The 18,082-nt window shown below is 53.3% G+C and overlaps 5 protein-coding genes across 5 annotated transcripts; 2 read left to right on the top strand and 3 right to left on the bottom strand.

The window, feature by feature from the left end:
• Positions 1-217: 217 nt before the first annotated feature.
• Positions 218-3,095, bottom strand: EI97DRAFT_429671 (uncharacterized protein). Its single transcript, XM_033797494.1, has 6 exons — positions 2,814-3,095; positions 2,679-2,748; positions 2,506-2,600; positions 1,705-2,449; positions 754-1,654; positions 218-704 (listed from the first exon to the last, which is right to left on the bottom strand). The coding sequence occupies exons 1-6, from the start codon at positions 2,834-2,836 to the stop codon at positions 451-453; spliced, it is 2,088 nt and encodes a 695-aa protein (XP_033657436.1). The 5' UTR covers positions 2,837-3,095; the 3' UTR covers positions 218-450.
• Positions 3,096-3,161: 66 nt separating this feature from the next.
• Positions 3,162-5,926, bottom strand: EI97DRAFT_491496 (V-type ATPase). Its single transcript, XM_033802271.1, has 9 exons — positions 5,467-5,926; positions 5,369-5,405; positions 5,288-5,309; positions 5,193-5,241; positions 5,061-5,145; positions 4,396-5,013; positions 4,295-4,344; positions 3,347-4,246; positions 3,162-3,295 (listed from the first exon to the last, which is right to left on the bottom strand). The coding sequence occupies exons 1-9, from the start codon at positions 5,860-5,862 to the stop codon at positions 3,239-3,241; spliced, it is 2,214 nt and encodes a 737-aa protein (XP_033657437.1). The 5' UTR covers positions 5,863-5,926; the 3' UTR covers positions 3,162-3,238.
• A 360-nt stretch (positions 5,927-6,286) lies between these two features.
• EI97DRAFT_429672 (uncharacterized protein) lies at positions 6,287-7,363 on the top strand. Its single transcript, XM_033797495.1, has 2 exons — positions 6,287-6,566; positions 6,625-7,363. Exons 1-2 carry the CDS (start codon positions 6,323-6,325, stop codon positions 7,170-7,172), a joined length of 792 nt encoding a protein of 263 aa, XP_033657438.1. The 5' UTR covers positions 6,287-6,322; the 3' UTR covers positions 7,173-7,363.
• EI97DRAFT_105072 (uncharacterized protein) lies at positions 7,219-8,641 on the bottom strand. The gene is made up of 2 exons (XM_033792921.1): positions 7,785-8,641; positions 7,219-7,736 (listed from the first exon to the last, which is right to left on the bottom strand). The coding sequence occupies exons 1-2, from the start codon at positions 8,420-8,422 to the stop codon at positions 7,265-7,267; spliced, it is 1,110 nt and encodes a 369-aa protein (XP_033657439.1). The 5' UTR covers positions 8,423-8,641; the 3' UTR covers positions 7,219-7,264.
• A 1,723-nt stretch (positions 8,642-10,364) lies between these two features.
• Positions 10,365-17,087, top strand: EI97DRAFT_105100 (uncharacterized protein). Its single transcript, XM_033792922.1, has 5 exons — positions 10,365-10,544; positions 10,601-11,065; positions 11,115-11,313; positions 11,366-16,158; positions 16,210-17,087. Exons 2-5 carry the CDS (start codon positions 10,640-10,642, stop codon positions 16,954-16,956), a joined length of 6,165 nt encoding a protein of 2,054 aa, XP_033657440.1. The 5' UTR covers positions 10,365-10,544; positions 10,601-10,639; the 3' UTR covers positions 16,957-17,087.
• The last annotated feature ends 995 nt before the right edge of the window (positions 17,088-18,082 follow it).

Genomic DNA, 18,082 nt, shown 5'->3' on the forward strand with positions numbered 1-18,082 from the left:
GGAGATGGAGTGCGTGCTGTTGAGGTGAGGTTGAGGTTGAGCTCCGTGTGCCAAGTTTCGCCAAGAATATGCTGGTGCTGGTATTATGCAGGTGAGCTGCAGCACTGGGAGCAAGAGAGGTTACTGACCAGAAGATTGAGGGAATTCACTAATCAAAGTCTCTCCCTCAATAAACACAATATATCACATAACCCAGCACATACGAGACCGAACAACAATCAACGTAAAGCTTCATTCCACTCAGCTACATGGATATACATCTCGACCCCTCCCCTCAATCCCCACATAAACGCACTGCAAATGCTCCTCCCAAAAGCAGGACAAAACAGAGCTCACTCCGCAAAGGTAGCGTCTATCGCCGTGTCTGAACTACATCATCCTCTATACCATCAATTCGCAAGCCATGGTCATTAAGAACACCACCTCAACACCACCGCTCATGCTGCCAGCCTACTGTACCTGATTAACAATCTCGCTCGCACGCGTCAAACTCTCCACCATCTGCTGGCACTCCTTCCGTCTTCGGATGGTGAAGTCCGACTCCTTGAGCAAGTCATCGAGCTCCGCGGTCTTGTACATGTTCTCGAGTAGTTCGCGCTGCATCTCTTCTTTCGTCCATTGGACGAGGTTCAACATGATGGCCTTGGGTACCATGTCGATCATTGTGCGGCGGACGATGTTGAAATAGGATGTGATGAGCAGTTCTGTGTCTGTCAGTATATCAAAGTGCTGACGTGAGCTATCGTGACTTACTAATGACTTCAACCTCCTGCACCTCCTTCTCAGACAGCGTCCCAGACGCCTTCAGCGTCGGTGGCGGAGGCTCCATCGCAGCCATCTTCTTCTTATTCTTCGATGAGAAGAACGATCCAAAGAACCCACTTCCCTCATTACCGTCAAGGGACGGCGATTGCGAGCGCGGTGGGACAGCCGGTGGAAGAGCCTTACCAGTCTTGGGATCCACCTGCACGGGCTTGTTGGCGTTATGCCTTTCGTGCACTATAGCCATAGCGCGTGAGCCATTGATGAAGTCAGGGTGGCCAGTGTTGATGTAGCAAGCCTCCATGGCTACGAGATCGCGGACCAGCTTGTTCGTAGGATCCATGGCCTTCTTGAAGAATGCTATAACCACAGCGTGGAACTTCTCCTTCAATGCAGGGTATCGTCTGAACATGGGCGTCGCAAGCAGCTGGCTCAGAATGCGGACCAATTCGTCGTACACCAAGCTCACACACTTCAAGCTGGGTTCCTCTAGACGCTTAATCTGCTTCTTCACAATCAATTCGAACGCAGCGGTGCCGACGAATAGCGACGGGGAAGGACCGGATGAGTTGACCAAAACAGTACGGATGTCGTTATCCTTCACCTGATCGAAGGGGTCGACGGCCTTGATACCGTTGGCATACAGTTCGTGGTAGACGAAGGAGATACGGGCACCGCCAGACAGTTCGGTCGCTGTAAGTTCCTGGTTCTTTCCTTCCAGCACACCCCGGTAGTCATTGGTAAACTCTGTGATCATGTTCAAAACGATATTCGAGCTGTTGCCCAACATGGAATCTCCCAGCTGCGCCAGCTCAGCGGTATACTTCTGCAATGAGGATTGAATACGGGCTTTGATGTCGGGGAGAGTTTGCTTGATGTGCATCATGAGAATCTACACAAGATGTTAGCGCTTGTACAACGTCTCCACACGAGCGGACTCACCAGGTTGAGCTTTCGTGCGAGGTAAGGAGTTCCGCAATAGGCCGCCTTATTGCGGTATGCCTTGTGGTTCTCGAAAAACTGCCTCTCGTGCTCGAGGGCGTAGGAAATGGCCTTCTTGTTCTCAATATCCCTCTGCCCTCGGTTCACAACTGGCACATATCCCAACCGTAACGGGATGATGCGCCCGGCAAGAATATCCACGACATCGGTTCCCTCGTCCATGAGATCAACCTTGGTCAATACACCAATTGTCCGCTGTCCCTCGGGATCCACTTCACGTGCCAACTTGAGACCATCAGAGTTCGCCAAGTCCGTGTTCGCAGCCGTGACAGCAAGTATTATTGCATTAGGCTTGCTGATGTACTTCAGTACCATGTCGCGGATCTGCCTTTCGATATCTCTCGGCTGGTCTCCGACAGGCACCTTTGTCAAGCCAGGCAAGTCCACCAGGGTGAGGGTAAGGACATTCGGCGAGTATATCCGCAGGTTGATAGGGGCAGGGGAGATCCCGGCGTTGCGTCCCGTCTTCGACTCTGTTTCCCTTATGATCTCTTCCCGGATCTTATTGAAATCGAAGAACTTCTGCCCTGGGATATGCAGGAACTCGCCCCACTCGTCCACGTTGGACTCGGCGTCCGATGTCTTGACATCCTTGGTTCCGTTTACTTGGTTATTTGCGGGCGGCCGGTTGATAAGCTGGAGGATGAGCGGTCTTCGTGTGACGATACCGGTACCTCGTGGTAGGCTGTGCCCAAGGCATCAGAAAGTGTGTTCATGATGAAAACCCGCTGCGGCACTCACAAGTCTCTCCCCACAATGTTCTCCAGCACGGAACTCTTCCCGCTCGATTGCGAACCTACGACGGCGATCTGGGGTAAATCTATGGGGTTTTGGACCTGAGGTAAGGCATCAACATCCGGGTCCATGTACAAAGCGGGGCTTGGGGGATATGGGGAGTGCGGTTGCAAACTTACTCCGACTGTAGTGAAGACATCCTGGAGTTTGTTTACCAGCGTAATGAGTCCAGGGTCATTCACGTTGATGCTGTGGCGATCCTGTTAGCATTCCGGTCCCTGTTCCGAACATTGCATGGATAGGGAGAGGCATACGCCGTGGGGTTGGTGGTCGCCATGACCGGCGGGCGTAGAAGATGAGGATACTCGCGAGAGAGGGAATTTCCTGGTCTAGGAGGCAGCGAACGGGGTCGAAACGCTATGTAAGGGTGCGGGAACGAGTGCAAGAGTGTTGTCGAGTGAATGGATTTGGGAATCGAGCAGCCCCGTCACATTGGTAGCGGTGGCATGCGTATAGGCCCGTGCACAGACTGCGCCACACGCCACACTTTCACAAGCAGATGACGAAGCCGGTCCAGGTCGGCCAGGTTATTACTGTGTAGAGGGCTCACAAGGGGGTTGCCTTCATTCAAGCGTCGTCACCACCACAAGGCAGAAGTATTTGCGCAACAAACATTCGACAGTTGATTTCAATATACAAAGCAGGTTCAAAACCACGCTCGCTATGCAGACGTAATCCTCTAGTCATCCATCACCGACGCGAACTTATCCGTCAACTTCTGATATAGTTCCTCGTACTGGACATGGGTTAGCTGCAAAACATACACCTCGAGCATGGGCTCACTGACCTTCTTGGTAATCTTCTCCTCGCCTTCACTGGGCAGCTCAAACTTCATACTGCGGAGAGCGCTCTGGATCTCTGACGTTGCGTCTCGGACCTTGCCCCAGCTGTGACCCTGCGCAACCGCCTTCTGTGCCTCGTCGTGGAAGGCCATCATGTTCTTCATCATCCACTCTGTCTTCCATAGCGGGCAAAATTGGTCGTAGTCGGAATAACCGTTCTGTTGCAGGAAGTCCTCCTTGATCATGGACGCCACATCCAGCGTGATCTTGTCAGGGTCGCCCAAGGCAGATTTACCCACAAGCTGCACGACCTGGTCCAGGTCCTCGGATGTGGAGAGCAGCTCCTTGATGCGGTCTCGCAACCGTGGGAACTCGGGGTTGTGCTCCGCGTAGTACTTTTCTAGAACAGCGGCATACTTGGTATAACTCATAGAAGTATTGACCGAGGGGAAGTGTTTCCGCTGAGCAAGCTTCTTGTCGAGACCCCAAAAGACTTGCACAATACCCAGTGTACTCGTCGTGACCGGGTCCGAGAAGTCACCTCCAGGAGGGCTGACGGCTCCGACGATACTGACACTGCCGTGGCGCTCGGGGCTACCCAGAGCAGTCACAGCACCTGCGCGCTCGTAGAAGGATGCCAGCTTAGCGCCGAGGTAAGCGGGGAAGCCTTGATCAGCAGGCATTTCTCCGAGACGACCGGAGAGTTCACGCAGAGCCTCTGCCCATCGCGAAGAAGAGTCTGCCATCATGGCTACGTTTTTGCCTTGGTCGCGGAAATATTCAGCTACAGTAATTCCAGTGTAAATGGAGGCTTCACGAGCGGCGACGGGCATGTTGGAGGTATTGGCAATGAGCGTCGTCCGCTTCATGATGGGCTCCTCCTTGCCATCGACGTTGATGGATAGCTGCACACATTAGCATAGGTATTACCGACCACGATTGAAGTAGTCTACCTCTGGGAAATCCTTCAACACCTCTGCCATCTCGTTTCCGCGCTCGCCGCCTGTTACATGCTGTCAGTTGAGGCCGGCATTCCAGGTTGGTTGTATCTTACATCCAACGTAGACAATCACGTCCGAGTTGGAGAACTTGGATAGCGACTGGCTAATGACTGTCTTGCCACATCCAAAAGCACCAGGAATGCACACGGTGCCTCCCTGCACAGTGGGGAAGAGAGCGTCCAGGACACGTTGTCCAACAATCAGAGGTTTATCAGATGAGAGCTTCTCGGAAACAGGGCGCGGGGCTCGGACGGGCCATGGGTGCATCATGCTGTACTCCGTCCTGGTTCCATTGAACTCGAGTTCCAGAATCTTTTCATCGACGGTGTAGCTACCCTTGTCCGCCAGGCGCGTGATGGTACCACGGGCGCGAGGAGGGAGCAGAATCTTGTGTTGGGGGAACAGACTGTTCTCGAAGACGGTTCCAAACACGTCGCCTCCAGTAATGTGATCGCCGACCTTGAACTTGCCCGGCGTGAACTCCCACTTCTTCTTGCGGTCAAGCGCAGGAATGTTGATACCGCGCGGAATGTAGATGCTGTTGGCGGCTTCGGCGATCTTCTCGAGAGGACGCTGGATACCGTCATAGATGGTCTCCAGCAGGCCAGGGCCGAGCTCGACGGACAGAGGCTTCCCGGTCCGGAACACAGGGTCTCCGACAGTAACGCCGGCTGTACACTGTCAGCGTGGCCAATATAAACGGTCCCAGGCGTCATACCCGTCTCTTCGTAGACCTGAATCGAGGCTTTGTCTGCATCAATGCGAATGACCTCACCGACCAATTGATCGTGTCCGACACGGACCTAGAAATGTCAACGGGAGCCCAGTATAGGCGGAGTAGGTAACTGACAAGCTCGTACATGGCACATCCGATCATGTTTTCTGCAATAATGACAGGCCTACATTGTCAGTGAAGGATCCAAATCCCTTAGGCAACCAGCGTACCCAGAAACTGAGAAGACAGTGCCTGAGAGGTGTTAGTCAGATCCAGAGAGCACATGTCCATATTCAGGGTCGGATGCATACCATGATGCTCCTCAGCATCTTGTGCCTTCTTCTGATCCTGCTTCGAACGCACGTCAGCCATGTCCAGCCCAGCGTGCTCTCCCTCATAGGTCCCATACCGGTGCCATCTTTACCTCCTCTTCTGATTTTTCCCCCTCTATGGATATAGGCGGCGGACTATCAAGAAGCTCTTGCTTGGGCCCTGTGAGCGGGCTCGCCGGCAGCGGGATGAGCTTCGCACGGTCGTCTGGGTCGAGGGACTCTAGGCGGCGGGGCGACTGGGAGATGTTATCGATGTTCGGTCTGCGGACGAGATCGAGGAGGGAAGGTCGGGCACGAAGGCGCGGTCGCAGACCTAGCATGCAACGGGCCTGCTGGGTGATGGTGGGAGAGCTAGATGGTTGGACAACTTCGGTGGGCTCTTGTGGTGGAGCTTCGGCGTCATTCTTGGAATCTATCCTTGAAGAAGCGTAGGGGGAGCTTGGACCATCTGCCGTATCAGGCATACAGTTCATCTTGTATTCACATCGATGATTTTCTGCTACAGAAGCACAAGCAAATTCCCAATGTAGATATTTTATATTATTTTATAAGGTCATGCTTCTGTACGGCGAGTGAGCAAGCGTTCCAAACTTGGAAGGCGTTTCACAACCACGAGAACAGGCTCCTTCGCACTGCGCAACGGATAGACCATTCCTCACTCCCTTAGGCTATGTGTTCAAATTTTTTGACACCATGGTTTACAAGGGAATAATAGTATTCAATCCATGCGCAGGGTCAGCAACCAACAAGTAGAGAGTTGAAAAATGGTAACGGACTGGGAATTGAAGTCTAGCTGGTACTCTACTGCGAATGCATCCGTCCGCCAAGCCACCAACCCCGAAAAGGAAAAGCGCCTTTCAACCGTCCAACATTTCCCATACCTAGATCAACACCACGGCACCGCACCCATCTCCGCCCGTCTCCCCCGCAGCCATGCTGCTCCCCCGAGTCTTCGCGCCCGCCCGCGCACTCCTGCACTCCACCAGCAGCGCCGCGGCGACAGCCATCATCCCCTCGACCCGCGTCCTCGACGCCCTGCGCACCGCCGCCGCCGCCGCTCCCTCACCCGCATCCCCATCCCTCTCCTTCGTAAGACACGCAACGCATCAAGCCCAAGGCCGAGCCAATGGCGCAAAAGACGGGCCCGGAAAGCGTCTCGGTGCTAAGAAAGCAGGAGGTATATATCCCTTCCCTCTCCCATCCTCCATTAACCACGTCTAACGCTACCTTTCCAGGCGAGTACGTCGTCCCCGGCAACATCATCTTCCGCCAACGCGGCACCATGTGGTTCCCCGGGGAGAACTGCAAATTCGGCCGCGACCACTGCATCTTCGCCACGCAGGCCGGCTACGTGCGGTATTATCGGGACCCGCTGAAGCACCCGGATCGCCAGTACATAGGTGTCGTGCTCGATAAAGACGATACGCTCCCGTATCCGGTCAATGCGGCGCGGAAACGGAGGCTGAATATGGTGCCTGTGAAGAGGGAGACTGTTGCTGCTGAGGCTACCGCTGAAGTCGTTGTGGAGGGTCTGCCTGCGGCGAAGGTGGAGACGACGGTGAATGGGTTGAAGATGGGCAAGGGATATGCGTTCCGGAAGACGAATTGGGAGATTGGGCGTGCGGGAGACGAGATGAAGGACAAGGTCAAGAAGTTCATCCCCGGAGACAGGTTCACGGCCTGGCGGAAGGCGGCCGCTAGGAAAGCGTTGAACATGGAGAGGAGGAAACTGCGCAATGCACAAAAGGCGGCGAAGCCGAAGAGGAAGCCCAGGGCACGGTAAAGCACCGGCAGTGTATACTATCTGTAGAACATCAACGAAGATGGTATTTGACAGGACATGATGCTCGAATATGCTAATATGCTGGAAGAGGACTATAGCTTCGCGTTCTCCGTGAGCACCAGTCCCTGGTTCTCTACACGGTACTGCCTTCCCTTCGTCCAGCCAAGCCACTGGCTCAGAGTCTCCTCTCCTCCAGATCCGGGCTTCAGTCCCTTTTCACTCCATCCACTACCCTCGTAGCCGATGCCCTGACCCACGGCTGCGGGCCGGCCGTCCTCGCCCTCCTGGATGGCATAGCCAGGGGTTGACTTGAGCGTCACGGCAGGTCTCTGGTCAAACCCCTGTGCCTCAAGCTCTGCCTGGGTGAGCACAGGAGTGCAGCATGCGTCTGTGCCGTCGTAGATGGCCTCCCACTCGGACCGGTTCTTGGTCTTGAAAAGCTGTGTGAGGAACGCGGTCAGCTTGGGCCAGTCGTCCTTGTTGTCACGGTCGCCAGGGAGGTCGGAAGGATTCAGGCCTGCGCCTTTGAGAAACGCCGCCCAGAACTGGGGCTCAATGCAGCCACTGTGTCTTCCGTTAGAATTGCTTCTACCTAAACCGAGAACCACGTACAGTGCCATGTATTTCCCGTCCTTGGTCTCGTAGGTGCCATAGAAGGGCGCGCCGCCGTCCAGCACGTTCGTGCCTCGCTCCCGGCGCCATAGCTCGGTCTTCATACCCAATCGTGGCATGGTGGCCAGTATCGCGCTGCCGTCCACCATGTTCGCTTCAACCACCTGACCAAAGTTGGTCTTCTCTCTCGCAATGAGTGCCAGAAGGATCCCTATGAAGCACATTGCGCCTCCACCGGCAAAATCGCCAACGACGTTTCCAGGAGGATACGGCTTCTCGCCCTTGCGGCCGAAGATGCTCAGCACTCCGGAAACGGCAATGTAGTTGATGTCGTGTCCGGCCATCATGCTGTATTTGCCATCTCTTCTGAAGCCCGTCATGCGTGCGACAATGAGCCTAGGGTTGAGCTTCAGCAGCACCTCTTCAGGCCCCAGACCCGCTTTCTCGAGCACCCCAGGGCGGAAAGGATCTATGACAACATCGACGTGGGGAATCAGCTTCTTGATCAGAGCCAGGCCGGCTGGCGCTTTCATGTCCACGCAGATGCTCGTCTTGCGGCGCGTAAGCTGGTCCGAGGACGGTTGGACGGGAGCGCGGTCGAGACGGAGGACCGTAGCTCCGTAGTCTGCGAGGAGCATGCCCGCGAATGGCCCTACATGAAGCGTTCAGGATTCAATCCTCCGTTCTGCAGCTCATGGAGGCCATACCAGGGGCCAATCCGGCAAACTCTAGCACTCGAAGGCCTTTCAGCGGCGGAGGTTGATGCACCGTGGCCATGGTCAACGCGGTACGAGGTCAAAGTCTGGGTACAAGGGCAGGCGAGCTCGCCTTGGAGCCAGCCTTTGCCAAAGGATATGCGACGACGTCGACATTTCCGTGAGTTGCCCGGGAGCGGCTAAGCAGTTCCCGCAGGGGGGCCTTTGACAGGAAGCCGAGGTGTGAGAGAGGGGAAGCGTGGGAGGTTGAGATGTTTGACGTGTTTGCATCGAATCGAACGGGGATTAGGTATTTAAGCACTGGGGGATAGCGTCACCAGCGTTCTGCCTGCCTCCAGCTCTTTGAATAAGTCCCTCTTTCTAGCATACGAAAGAGCCCTGGAGGGGTTTTCTCGTCAGGAGCCTGAATCTAGGTGCTAGATACCATTTCGAAGCCTCTGATGCTACTAGTCCCTCGCAACTATCACATTCTTTTCCCTTCTCCGCATTAATATTCGTACAGTACCCCTCCTCTCTTGCTCCCAGTAGGGTAAACTCCACCGCCAAAACCGTCCTCCTATACGTTTCCTTGGGTCTACTTCTCATCGTTTGGCGATATTGCACGCATATTGCTATACATGCGCACACCCTCCTCTAGATACCAGCCTGGACGGATCCGTTTGTCGCATCGCAGCCGGCCCGAGATTCTCCGTCCTATCAGTTACATGTTCGCGTCGTAGGCCGACACGACATGAAAAGTATCCGGCGTACCGGGTTCAGTACGACTACTCCGCACCGGCAGGGTCCATCTATGCATAGCATTGCCAAAGAGGTCGGCGACCATATCCTGCTGTAGCGTATAGGACGCGTGCTACTTCAGTCGTAGCTGCAACATTGTGTAAGCCTGCATTGCAGCTACAATGCAACGCGTCATGTATTCGATTGGTTTCCCTTTGGAGTCGAGATCTATACCCCAATAGACGAACTCGGAAATCGAACCCGTCTTTTCTTCTCCCGAATGAATGCATTTTGAGTAGGAGCCATGCTTAGAAATAGCCTGTTCATATGAATTGGTCCAAACACATGGGTTCAAAATGCACGAAGCTTACGAGAAGAGTTGGGGTCGACAAGGAATTTGTACTCGTTACGGAATGGTTTCCATCGAATCCCGATTCCTTCTCATGCAGATTCTCGGAATGGAGATCTGATGTCTCCGCACGGGTGCCAAGCAGTTTCCCGCTGGTGGCGCTTCCAGCAACCAGCTGAACGTCACCCCAACAGTTCCTTTTTCATCACCAGCATATCCCCTTTGGAGGCCGACAGCCAGCCATCATGAAACTCTCCCCACCTTTTCAGAGGGGGCAAGCGAGAGAGCCACCGCAGATCACGGCTGAGCCAGTGACGGGAGCGAGCCTTCCCGTTTCCGAGCCAAGGGAGCAGACGCAGTGGAAGACTCTGGAGTCGTATCAAGTCAATGGTGAGCTGAATCGGGAAATTTTGGGGTACAGTCTCTGCACGGAGAGTTGCTCCAAGACAGCCCACCCGTTCCCGTTGTCCATGCGTTCGACAACCGCCATCACTAGACTCGATCGTAGGCTATCGTTTCCAGCTTGCACGGCCCTGCAATGGCTGCCGTCAATCAATATTGCCTCACCCTATTGTTGAATGCTTTCGATGCGGATACGTCTCCAGTGGCCTGGAACCAAGGCACTCCAGCAGGTTGGGGAGCATATCGGCTCGCCCGAGATGCATGCGGAATCCACTTGCATTGCGTTGCTACTGCTACATGAGCTTCTACTTCGCCGAACAGTGGACCAACTGGATTGATACATGCACCATTTAGATTGGTTGTTGGGTATCCTTCGTTGTGGGACGGCATGCCATTTCAGCCATGACGCTCATCCCGATCGGCTGTGGGTGCGGAGCAGGCATATTTAGAGACATCCACTGAAGCCTCCGCTCTGGAGCTTTCCATGAGCCTCTGTCTTCTCCTCCCGAGTCCAGCTTTCCAACTTTTCTTTTGCTGCTTGCGTTTGGGCTCAAGAAAGACCAAACTCACGGAGTGGTACGTGACGGCTTCCAGCCTCCGCTCTCTCTTCTCAGTCCTCTGACCCGGCTCAGATCTATCTCATCTGATACCGTCCTAGCACACAGTCTACCATGTCATCAGCTGCAGTCTCCTCTCCTCTGCAAGCCAATGGCTCACAGAAATCACAAAGTCTGAGCGGGAGCGAGGATAGTCTCCTGTCTCCCTCTCTCGACGCCTTCGCAGCTTTAAGCAGTCCAAAAATCCGAACGACACGTGAGATACTATTGAAATCGCAGTCCCTTGTACGCCCTAGCTTTTGGCGCTCTACGAGCGTCGCATTCGAGGGCCAGAATTCCGTTCATGACTTTCTCAACATTCTGAAGAACGAGCGCCTACGACACATGCCCCATGATGGCTCTTACTGGGATAGAATACTCAGATGGGCTGACAACATCGGAGGCATTGTCCTCCTTTCCCATGACGTCCTCAAGGACTTCATGCTGAATAGTGAGGATGCTACTCGTCTCATATGCGACAGCTGCACTGCGCTCATTCGGGTACGTCATTCCCCTGGACCCAATTTCTATCTCACTAAACTCCCTACAGTTGGGCAACAAGCATGTCAACGTTCTCCTGAAGGCTTTCAGCGTCTTCCACAAAATGGCTTTCGCCCTGTCCACATTCCTTCGTCAAACCCATATTATCCAGTCCACTCCTGATGCTCGGCGTGAGCTCGCTCATGCCTTCCAAAAATGGGCACGCTTTACGTCTGACGTCAAAGAATATCTGACTCTCGCTTGCCGTGGTATGACATTCTGACCTATATCAATCAGGACGATTGAGCTAATGAACTGAAGGTGTGCCGATCAAGATCGCCGGCTTCGTAGATCTGGACACTGTAATCTCCTTGGGAACTGCGTCCTTCTACAGCCATCTGGAATCGGTGTCCATCTCGATGTGGGGGAGCTCGCATTATAACCTGCATGAGATCAGAGAGTTCCTGTCTCCTCAAGACTCTGTGGTCAAAGCCATCATGTCTAACCAGCTCTACTCCGAATCTAAGCGCGCCGAGTACACCTGCGACTGGTTCGGTCCACGCCTGAGAAAGTTTTCCAAGGACACAAGTGGAAAGAACATTTTACTGATCACTGGCGGTGCCTGCACCGGTAAGACGGTCCTTTCGCGTTGGATCCAAGAGCAGGAATTTGTCGAAGACGAGCTTGTCGCATATGCCGTCGATACCAATGTCAAGTACACCACCAGCCCACTGTCACTCATCAAAAGCTTGGTGCTCCAACTCCTCGATCGGAGGATCGGCCGAGAAGGCCTGCTTGCCCGGATTGCCAAGGCGATGGAGCATGCTCAAAATGGCTGCCCTTCTTCTGAAGTGGAAGCCACTCTCTGGTCTGCGCTTGAGGCGTCTTTGGACAACAGGAAGCTGCTGATACTTATCGATGGGCTTGACCAACTGGCTGGCTCCCGGATCGGTAACCCGCAGATACTGGAGACGCTCCACAGGATTACTAAATCGAGACGTAATGTCAAGGCAATCATTCTCAGTCGCCCCGTCAGCGAGGCCGCCCGAAAGCACTGCCAGGAATTCTTGGTTCTGGAAGACCTTCAAGAATCAAGCAACGATATTCGCAACTACGTTGAGGACTTTATCCAACACAACGCCAATCTGCGGAATCTGACGGAATCCGAGAAGTCTGAGATTGTACGGCAGTTCGCTGAAAGTTCGCATCGCTCATTCCTTTGGGCAGAGCTGCAGCTCCAAGCCATCGAACACGAAAACTCGGCAGCGGCCATTTTGAAAGCTTGTCAAACGGCCCCTAAGACTGTGGACGAGTACATTGATCACCTGACAGCAACACGTTTAGATGCCAAACGCATGGAGACAAAGAATATCCTCTCCTGGGTGTTGGCGGCTGAACGCCCATTAACTTTGAAGGAAATCAAGGCTCTCCTTGAGGTCAACCCTGACGAGTGTGCCTTTCGCCCCTACTCGGGCGACGTAGAGGCATTAATTCGTCAGCTCTGTGGCTCAATTGTTGTCATCCAGGATAATCTAGCCTATCTAAGGCATCCTAGCATACGTGAACGACTCCTGGCGACCACATCCGCGGGCAGCAAGGGTCTAGTCATCGACCTCAAGGAAGCCCACAAATCATTGGCAACTCGCTCACTTACATATTGCAAGATCAATCTCCTGCCGCATGATGACCTAGATCCGCAGGTTGAATTCTACGACACAAAGGAAATGGCAGAGAGCTTCGGACGCCATGCCTTGTTCGAATATGCGGCGCGTTACTGGATCCTCCACTTCCGTTCTTCGTCTCTCTACGACAAGAGCACGAAAAAGTTCAACCTCTCTGCCCAATTCAAGATCTGCTTTGCGGCTACAGTACGCCTCGCACTCTATGAGGGGTCCTGCCTAGGACGCCAGTACATTGCCGTAGAGGCAGAAACTCTTCAAGACCTCGCCTTTTCCATTCGCAGGACGCTACTTGGCGAGCGTTCCGCTGCTGTTTTGCAGAGTTTGTTGATGGAACTGCGCATTGGAAAGGGATTCAAAGATGCTCACGTCCTGTCCGAGTACTCATACGAGGCCTTCAAGGTCAGCCGGCACGTCTGTGCTGAGAGCGTCGTATTAGCTCTGGCGGAGTTCTTCATCAAGTACTCCGCTAGCCTGGAGATCTCGAAGCATAAAGAGTTCCGCGAGAAGAAGATCGAGGTGTTGAACTATCTCATTGAGGTGTACGAACGGGGACAAATTGAGTCTAAACAGATTACGTATCTCGGATACCTGGCGGAACTATACGTCGACATCAAAGACATCCGTCAGGCTGTTGTCATCTACCGCAAGCTGTACAGGCTGCGTCTCCATGCATATGGGCATTTGCACTCCGAAACACATGCACTCTTCCAGCTTCTAATCACCTACCTAAAGCAGCTCTCATACTACGATGAGGTGTTGTCGCTCACACTGGAGTATCACGAGTACCTTGAAGAGACGCTGGCCATCACGGATCACCGGCGCATCGAGTCAACCTTACATATCATCAGCATCTACGAGGAGCGCAAGGAGTTGTTCCAAGCGGAGCAGGTCCTGGTTCGTTTTTGGAAGAGCGTATCGAGCGCTCAAGTGACCGCGCGTATCGTTGAGCTGAAGGTCGAGTTTGCTCTCAGGTATACCGAATTCCTCCATCGGTATGAGCGCAAGGAGGAATGCGAGGTCGTCCTTCGCGGGCTTTGGACGGAGATCCAGTCTTATAGCTATGAGTACAGGTACGAGTCCAAGATGATCAAGCGTGTGCAGGAGATTGCGGAGTACTTCTCGAAGTTGGAGATCTTCTCCATGTCCCGCTCCATCTATCAGAGCATTTACGAGTACTACGAAAGCCGGGAGGAGCGCACTTCCGTCGAATGCATCACGATTGTGCGATATCTCGCAGAAACGATCACCAAGTCTTTCTCTTACAGCAAGGAAACCTCGTCTTCCTCAACTACCACGACCTCATCCACCACAGTGATTTCCAAGGAAGAGAAGAAGACGCTGACGGAGATCTTCGAAAGCTCGTTGGAATCGACCGAAGTCACATCAACGGCCATAGCAATCTGTCAGGCCTTGTGCTCTAGCTACGTCCACGAAGAGCGTTATGAAGAGGCATGCGAAATCTACATGCGAGTCATAAGCAAAGTCTGGGCTTCCATCGGGATCATTACATCCTCCACGGATATTACCATCCTGAGCGAACGCCTCACTGTGGAGATTGTGGAGCTATGCATCGGCCTCGCCGAATGCCATTTCAAGATGCTGCACCTTGAGATTGTCGAAGCAATTTATCTCAACATCTTCCGCGCCCTGATCTGCGTCCGCCATATCGAAAACAAACAGTACATCCTTGAAAGAATCCGGACAATTATTGCATTCTTCGAGTTGACCTACAAGTATGAACGGGTCATTGAAATCTATCGAGAGCTGTTCATCTGGATGCCGATCTGCTTCGGGAAGACACATCGCGAGACAATTCGCATTCTCATCGAGTTTGCGCGTATCTGCTTCCGCCTGCGCCTATATGATGAGGCATCCACGGCGTGCTTCTATGTGTACTCGTGCTTCCACACCGCCGAAGGTTGCCTGCGCATTGATGGGTTTGATGCCGCTATCCTTCTGGCCGAGATTTATGAGATACAGGGCAAGTGGCATCTCGCCTATGAGGTGTATCGCTATCTCTGGAGAACCTTCATTCACTTCGGAGCAGAGTACAAGATAGAGGCAACTGTCATCCAGAAGATCTACGAACGATACATCTTCATTTTGGAGCACAAGGAACTCGTCGACATCAGCCTGCTCATCGAGATTTCCAAGGAGTATCACCACCATTGCCTGAGCTTGTATAAGCATCACCATGAGGTTACGATCCGAGCCGCGCTGGCATACGCCCAGTTTTGTGAGCACAAGGAGGAACATCGTGAACTAGCCATCTCACTCTATCAGGAGGTACTCAAGTACTGCAAGACGACCGAGACCGAATTCTCGAGGAAGATCGTTCATATCTGCAATACACGCGTCGCCAGACTGTATTCTTTCAGCACCAAGGAGATCAGCAAGGCCGTGGAAATATATCATGAGGAGTTTGAGATGAGCAAGAAGATCAGTCGAACATCGACGGAAACATTGACTGCGCTTCATAGTTATGTCTCTACGTGCAAGAAGCAGAGCACGACTGAGTCAATCACCAGGGCTACTCACACCCTCAAAACTAGCGCCTTGGAGATCTTCCATCAGGAGAGCAGTTCGGAAACTCTCATAACCTCCGCCAGAAGTATTGCCAAGACCTACAAGGAGTGCAGCTTCACCGAACAGGCGCAGTCACTCATTGTTGAGATGAGAAGCAAGCTTGTCGAAGAGGTCAGGGCGACAGCCACCACTACGACCGAATCACATTACAACTCCTACATCTTCCTGGCCTCCTTCCAGGAAGCCATCTCTGAGTCTACCTCGTTCACAACTGTCATGTCTGAAATTCGCGAGGAGATTCTGCTTTACCAGTCCTACTTCAAGGCGACCTCGACCAAGACAGATTACCGCTCGATCATCAAGGCAGGACGTGGTCTCTACTTCCATCTCCAGCACAAGTCCGAATACCACGCCGAGTTCATCAACATCAAGAAGGAGCTCGTTGAGTACTTCTACAGGTACCTCGATTTCAAGCGAACCGTCAACCAATCTGTCATCGATGTATTCTTCCAGCTCTATATTGAAGAAGTTACCAAGACCCGCTACGAGCATGAAGTCATCAAACGTGCACTTGACAAGGTGCACGCATATACCAAGTCCGCTAAGTTTGTGGAGGCGTACGACCTTGCCCTGCTCATGGATCGGTTCATTCACCTTCATGGTGGCTTCGAGTCAGAAAGCTACATACGTATCGGCTTCACGCTCGCCAAGTACCTTGTTGGTGTTGGAACGAACAAGTGCGGCGACCAGAAACTGTACGCTGCCATGCTGGACTTCTCACGCATCGTCCTGCAGGAATCTCTCAAGGGCCTTGACAGAGTTGATATTGAGTTGGACGAGCTTCAGCAGCTGCTTGCAGATCTGATCAGCACATTGAGCGTGGCAAAGAAATACGAAGATCTCGAGGTAAGCCAACACTCCTTGAACATCACGATCCGTAAGCTAACCCCAATACAGCGCATCCTGCAAGCTCTCTGGGAATCCCGCAAAGTCCGCAATAATCTCGCCTCGTCCCCGCTCGTCCTCTACATCGGCCGCTCCCTCATCCAAACGCTTGCCTGCCTCAACAAATTCTCCGACGCCATCCACCTTTGCTACCACATCCGGTACAACCTGGCCTACATCCGCGGCACGCTAGACAAGTCGACCTTGGAGTTCACCGTGCTCCTCTCCGAGCTGTACACCCAGCAAAAGCGCTACCAAGATGCCATCGAACTGCACGAAGATATCCTCTACCGCCTCAGCGACGGCCAATCTGCTCCGGGCTTAGACGCCATCAGCATCGCCACCACGCACACCGAACTCCTGAAGATGGCATACAGGCGCCAAGGAGGCGATCAAGCACCGCAACAGTACGCGGAGCTCTTCGCCACGCTCGATCGGCGCTTCGCCGACAAGCAGATGTGGAAGGAGAAGAGGCCGCAGCTAGACAAGTGGGCCGGGCAGCCGGTCAAGGAAGGAGAGACGTTCGGATCGTGGAAGAGGCCGGCGAAGTTTGAGTGGCGGTTTGAGGAGGAGGAGACGGTTGCGGAGAAGGGGTGGAGGGAGGAGTTGTCGAAGAGGAGGGTGAGTGGGAAGATTTGGGGAAGCTCCTCGCGTGCTGAGGAGGAGCAGAGGAGGGGAGTGTATGTGATGAATGGGAATGGGAGTGTTTATGGTAAGGAGGGCGCGGTCGAGCAGAAGGAGGCGGTTGAGGTTGATTGATGGGTGTTGGGGGATATGGGATGAATGACGGTTTTCGTAATGTGCTTTGTATTGTTGTTTATATTGATTTCTATGTAACGCTTTTGTATGCTTCTGGCTTTCGCTCCTCCGTGTCACTACGACAACGGATAGGATCAATTCATGGACGCAGGCTACAGACATCTCCCTCTCCTTTCATGCCCACCTGCTTGTCTGCGCGGGGTACCTGGGATGGCTGTGAGACTGCGTCAAATAAGCCCGTCGTATTGAATCCAGCAAGTGATGGATCAGATGAGATGGGAATTGAAAATGATCCATCCACACAATGAACAGCTATTTATCACGGATTCCCTCACGGCTTCCAATCGTCTTCGTCGAGTTCTTCTCGCCATCATGTCATGGTGCGTCTTGCGGTATATCGCTTCGTCGGGATTCTCTTGCTATTATGTTATAGTGCCTCTTGCAGTATATCGCTTCGTCGGATTCTCTCGCCATCATGTCATGGTGCGTCTTGCAGTATATCGCTTCGGTCGGAGTTGGCTCCGGGGATCAGAGTTAAACCGCCTTGAGGGAACATGGGCGGGGGGGCGTCCCGGTAACGCATGTGGGGTTTGCATTTTCGATCAGTTGGCATTGTGGAAGGGAGGCAAGTTGCACGGCACGCTTCGCATGAAGTACGAGCATGACGTGCGGACCGGGAGCTGGGTTCGGAATGCCCTTGGTATATAATGCTGCATCATACTCTCCCTGAGCAAGATCTCATGTCCCCCAACCCTGGGGTACCAACAACCGTTTCCGTCGGAGTGCCAGAACGGTCCTCGGCGGGTTCCTTTTTCACTGTTCGACTGGCTGGGAAGCTGGGATTGATCTTTGTTGGTGCCGGGGGGATGTTTATCGCCGAAAGAAGGTAGTACCTTTGTATTTACAAAGGGAAAAAGATCACAGAAGAAGAATCTCCTTTCACTGGAGCGCAAGTGTGTTTCACAAGCCCAGCCTGACAAATTCTTGTTCGTCCGCCATTTAGATCCCTTGTTAACGGGGTCTTCCAAGCATGCATTGGTGCAGGAGCCATAACATGGCTAGCCTGACAGTGGTCGCGTTGTCGCGTCGTCGTCCCCTTCGTTTTCATCGTTCAGTTCCGTCGCCA

Source organism: Westerdykella ornata (genome assembly GCF_010094085.1).
Source record: "Westerdykella ornata strain CBS 379.55 unplaced genomic scaffold EI97scaffold_2, whole genome shotgun sequence".
NCBI classification, from domain to species: domain Eukaryota; kingdom Fungi; phylum Ascomycota; class Dothideomycetes; order Pleosporales; family Sporormiaceae; genus Westerdykella; species Westerdykella ornata.

What these genes read in the sequence shown, in the direction of transcription:
- EI97DRAFT_429671 (XM_033797494.1), bottom strand. Translation starts at nt 2,836, where the DNA reads ATGGCGACCACCAACCCCACGGC. An exon ending in ATGTCTTCACTACAGTCGGA is followed by an intron (nt 2,601 to 2,678) that starts GTAAGTTTGCAA and finishes GCCTTACCTCAG; the next exon opens with GTCCAAAACCCCATAGATTT. An exon ending in TCGCACGAAAGCTCAACCTG is followed by an intron (nt 1,655 to 1,704) that starts GTGAGTCCGCTC and finishes CATCTTGTGTAG; the next exon opens with ATTCTCATGATGCACATCAA.
- EI97DRAFT_491496 (XM_033802271.1), bottom strand. Translation starts at nt 5,862, where the DNA reads ATGAACTGTATGCCTGATACGGCAGATGGTCCAAGCTCCCCCTACGCT. An exon ending in AGATGCTGAGGAGCATCATG is followed by an intron (nt 5,310 to 5,368) that starts GTATGCATCCGA and finishes AACACCTCTCAG; the next exon opens with GCACTGTCTTCTCAGTTTCT. An exon ending in GATGTGCCATGTACGAGCTT is followed by an intron (nt 5,146 to 5,192) that starts GTCAGTTACCTA and finishes TGACATTTCTAG; the next exon opens with GTCCGTGTCGGACACGATCA.
- EI97DRAFT_429672 (XM_033797495.1), top strand. Translation starts at nt 6,323, where the DNA reads ATGCTGCTCCCCCGAGTCTTCGCGCCCGCCCGCGCACTCCTGCACTCC. An exon ending in CGGTGCTAAGAAAGCAGGAG is followed by an intron (nt 6,567 to 6,624) that starts GTATATATCCCT and finishes CTACCTTTCCAG; the next exon opens with GCGAGTACGTCGTCCCCGGC.
- EI97DRAFT_105072 (XM_033792921.1), bottom strand. Translation starts at nt 8,422, where the DNA reads ATGCTCCTCGCAGACTACGGAGCTACGGTCCTCCGTCTCGACCGCGCT. An exon ending in GACGGGAAATACATGGCACT is followed by an intron (nt 7,737 to 7,784) that starts GTACGTGGTTCT and finishes CGGAAGACACAG; the next exon opens with TGGCTGCATTGAGCCCCAGT.
- EI97DRAFT_105100 (XM_033792922.1), top strand. Translation starts at nt 10,640, where the DNA reads ATGTCATCAGCTGCAGTCTCCTCTCCTCTGCAAGCCAATGGCTCACAG. An exon ending in GCTGCACTGCGCTCATTCGG is followed by an intron (nt 11,066 to 11,114) that starts GTACGTCATTCC and finishes AACTCCCTACAG; the next exon opens with TTGGGCAACAAGCATGTCAA. An exon ending in TCTGACTCTCGCTTGCCGTG is followed by an intron (nt 11,314 to 11,365) that starts GTATGACATTCT and finishes AATGAACTGAAG; the next exon opens with GTGTGCCGATCAAGATCGCC.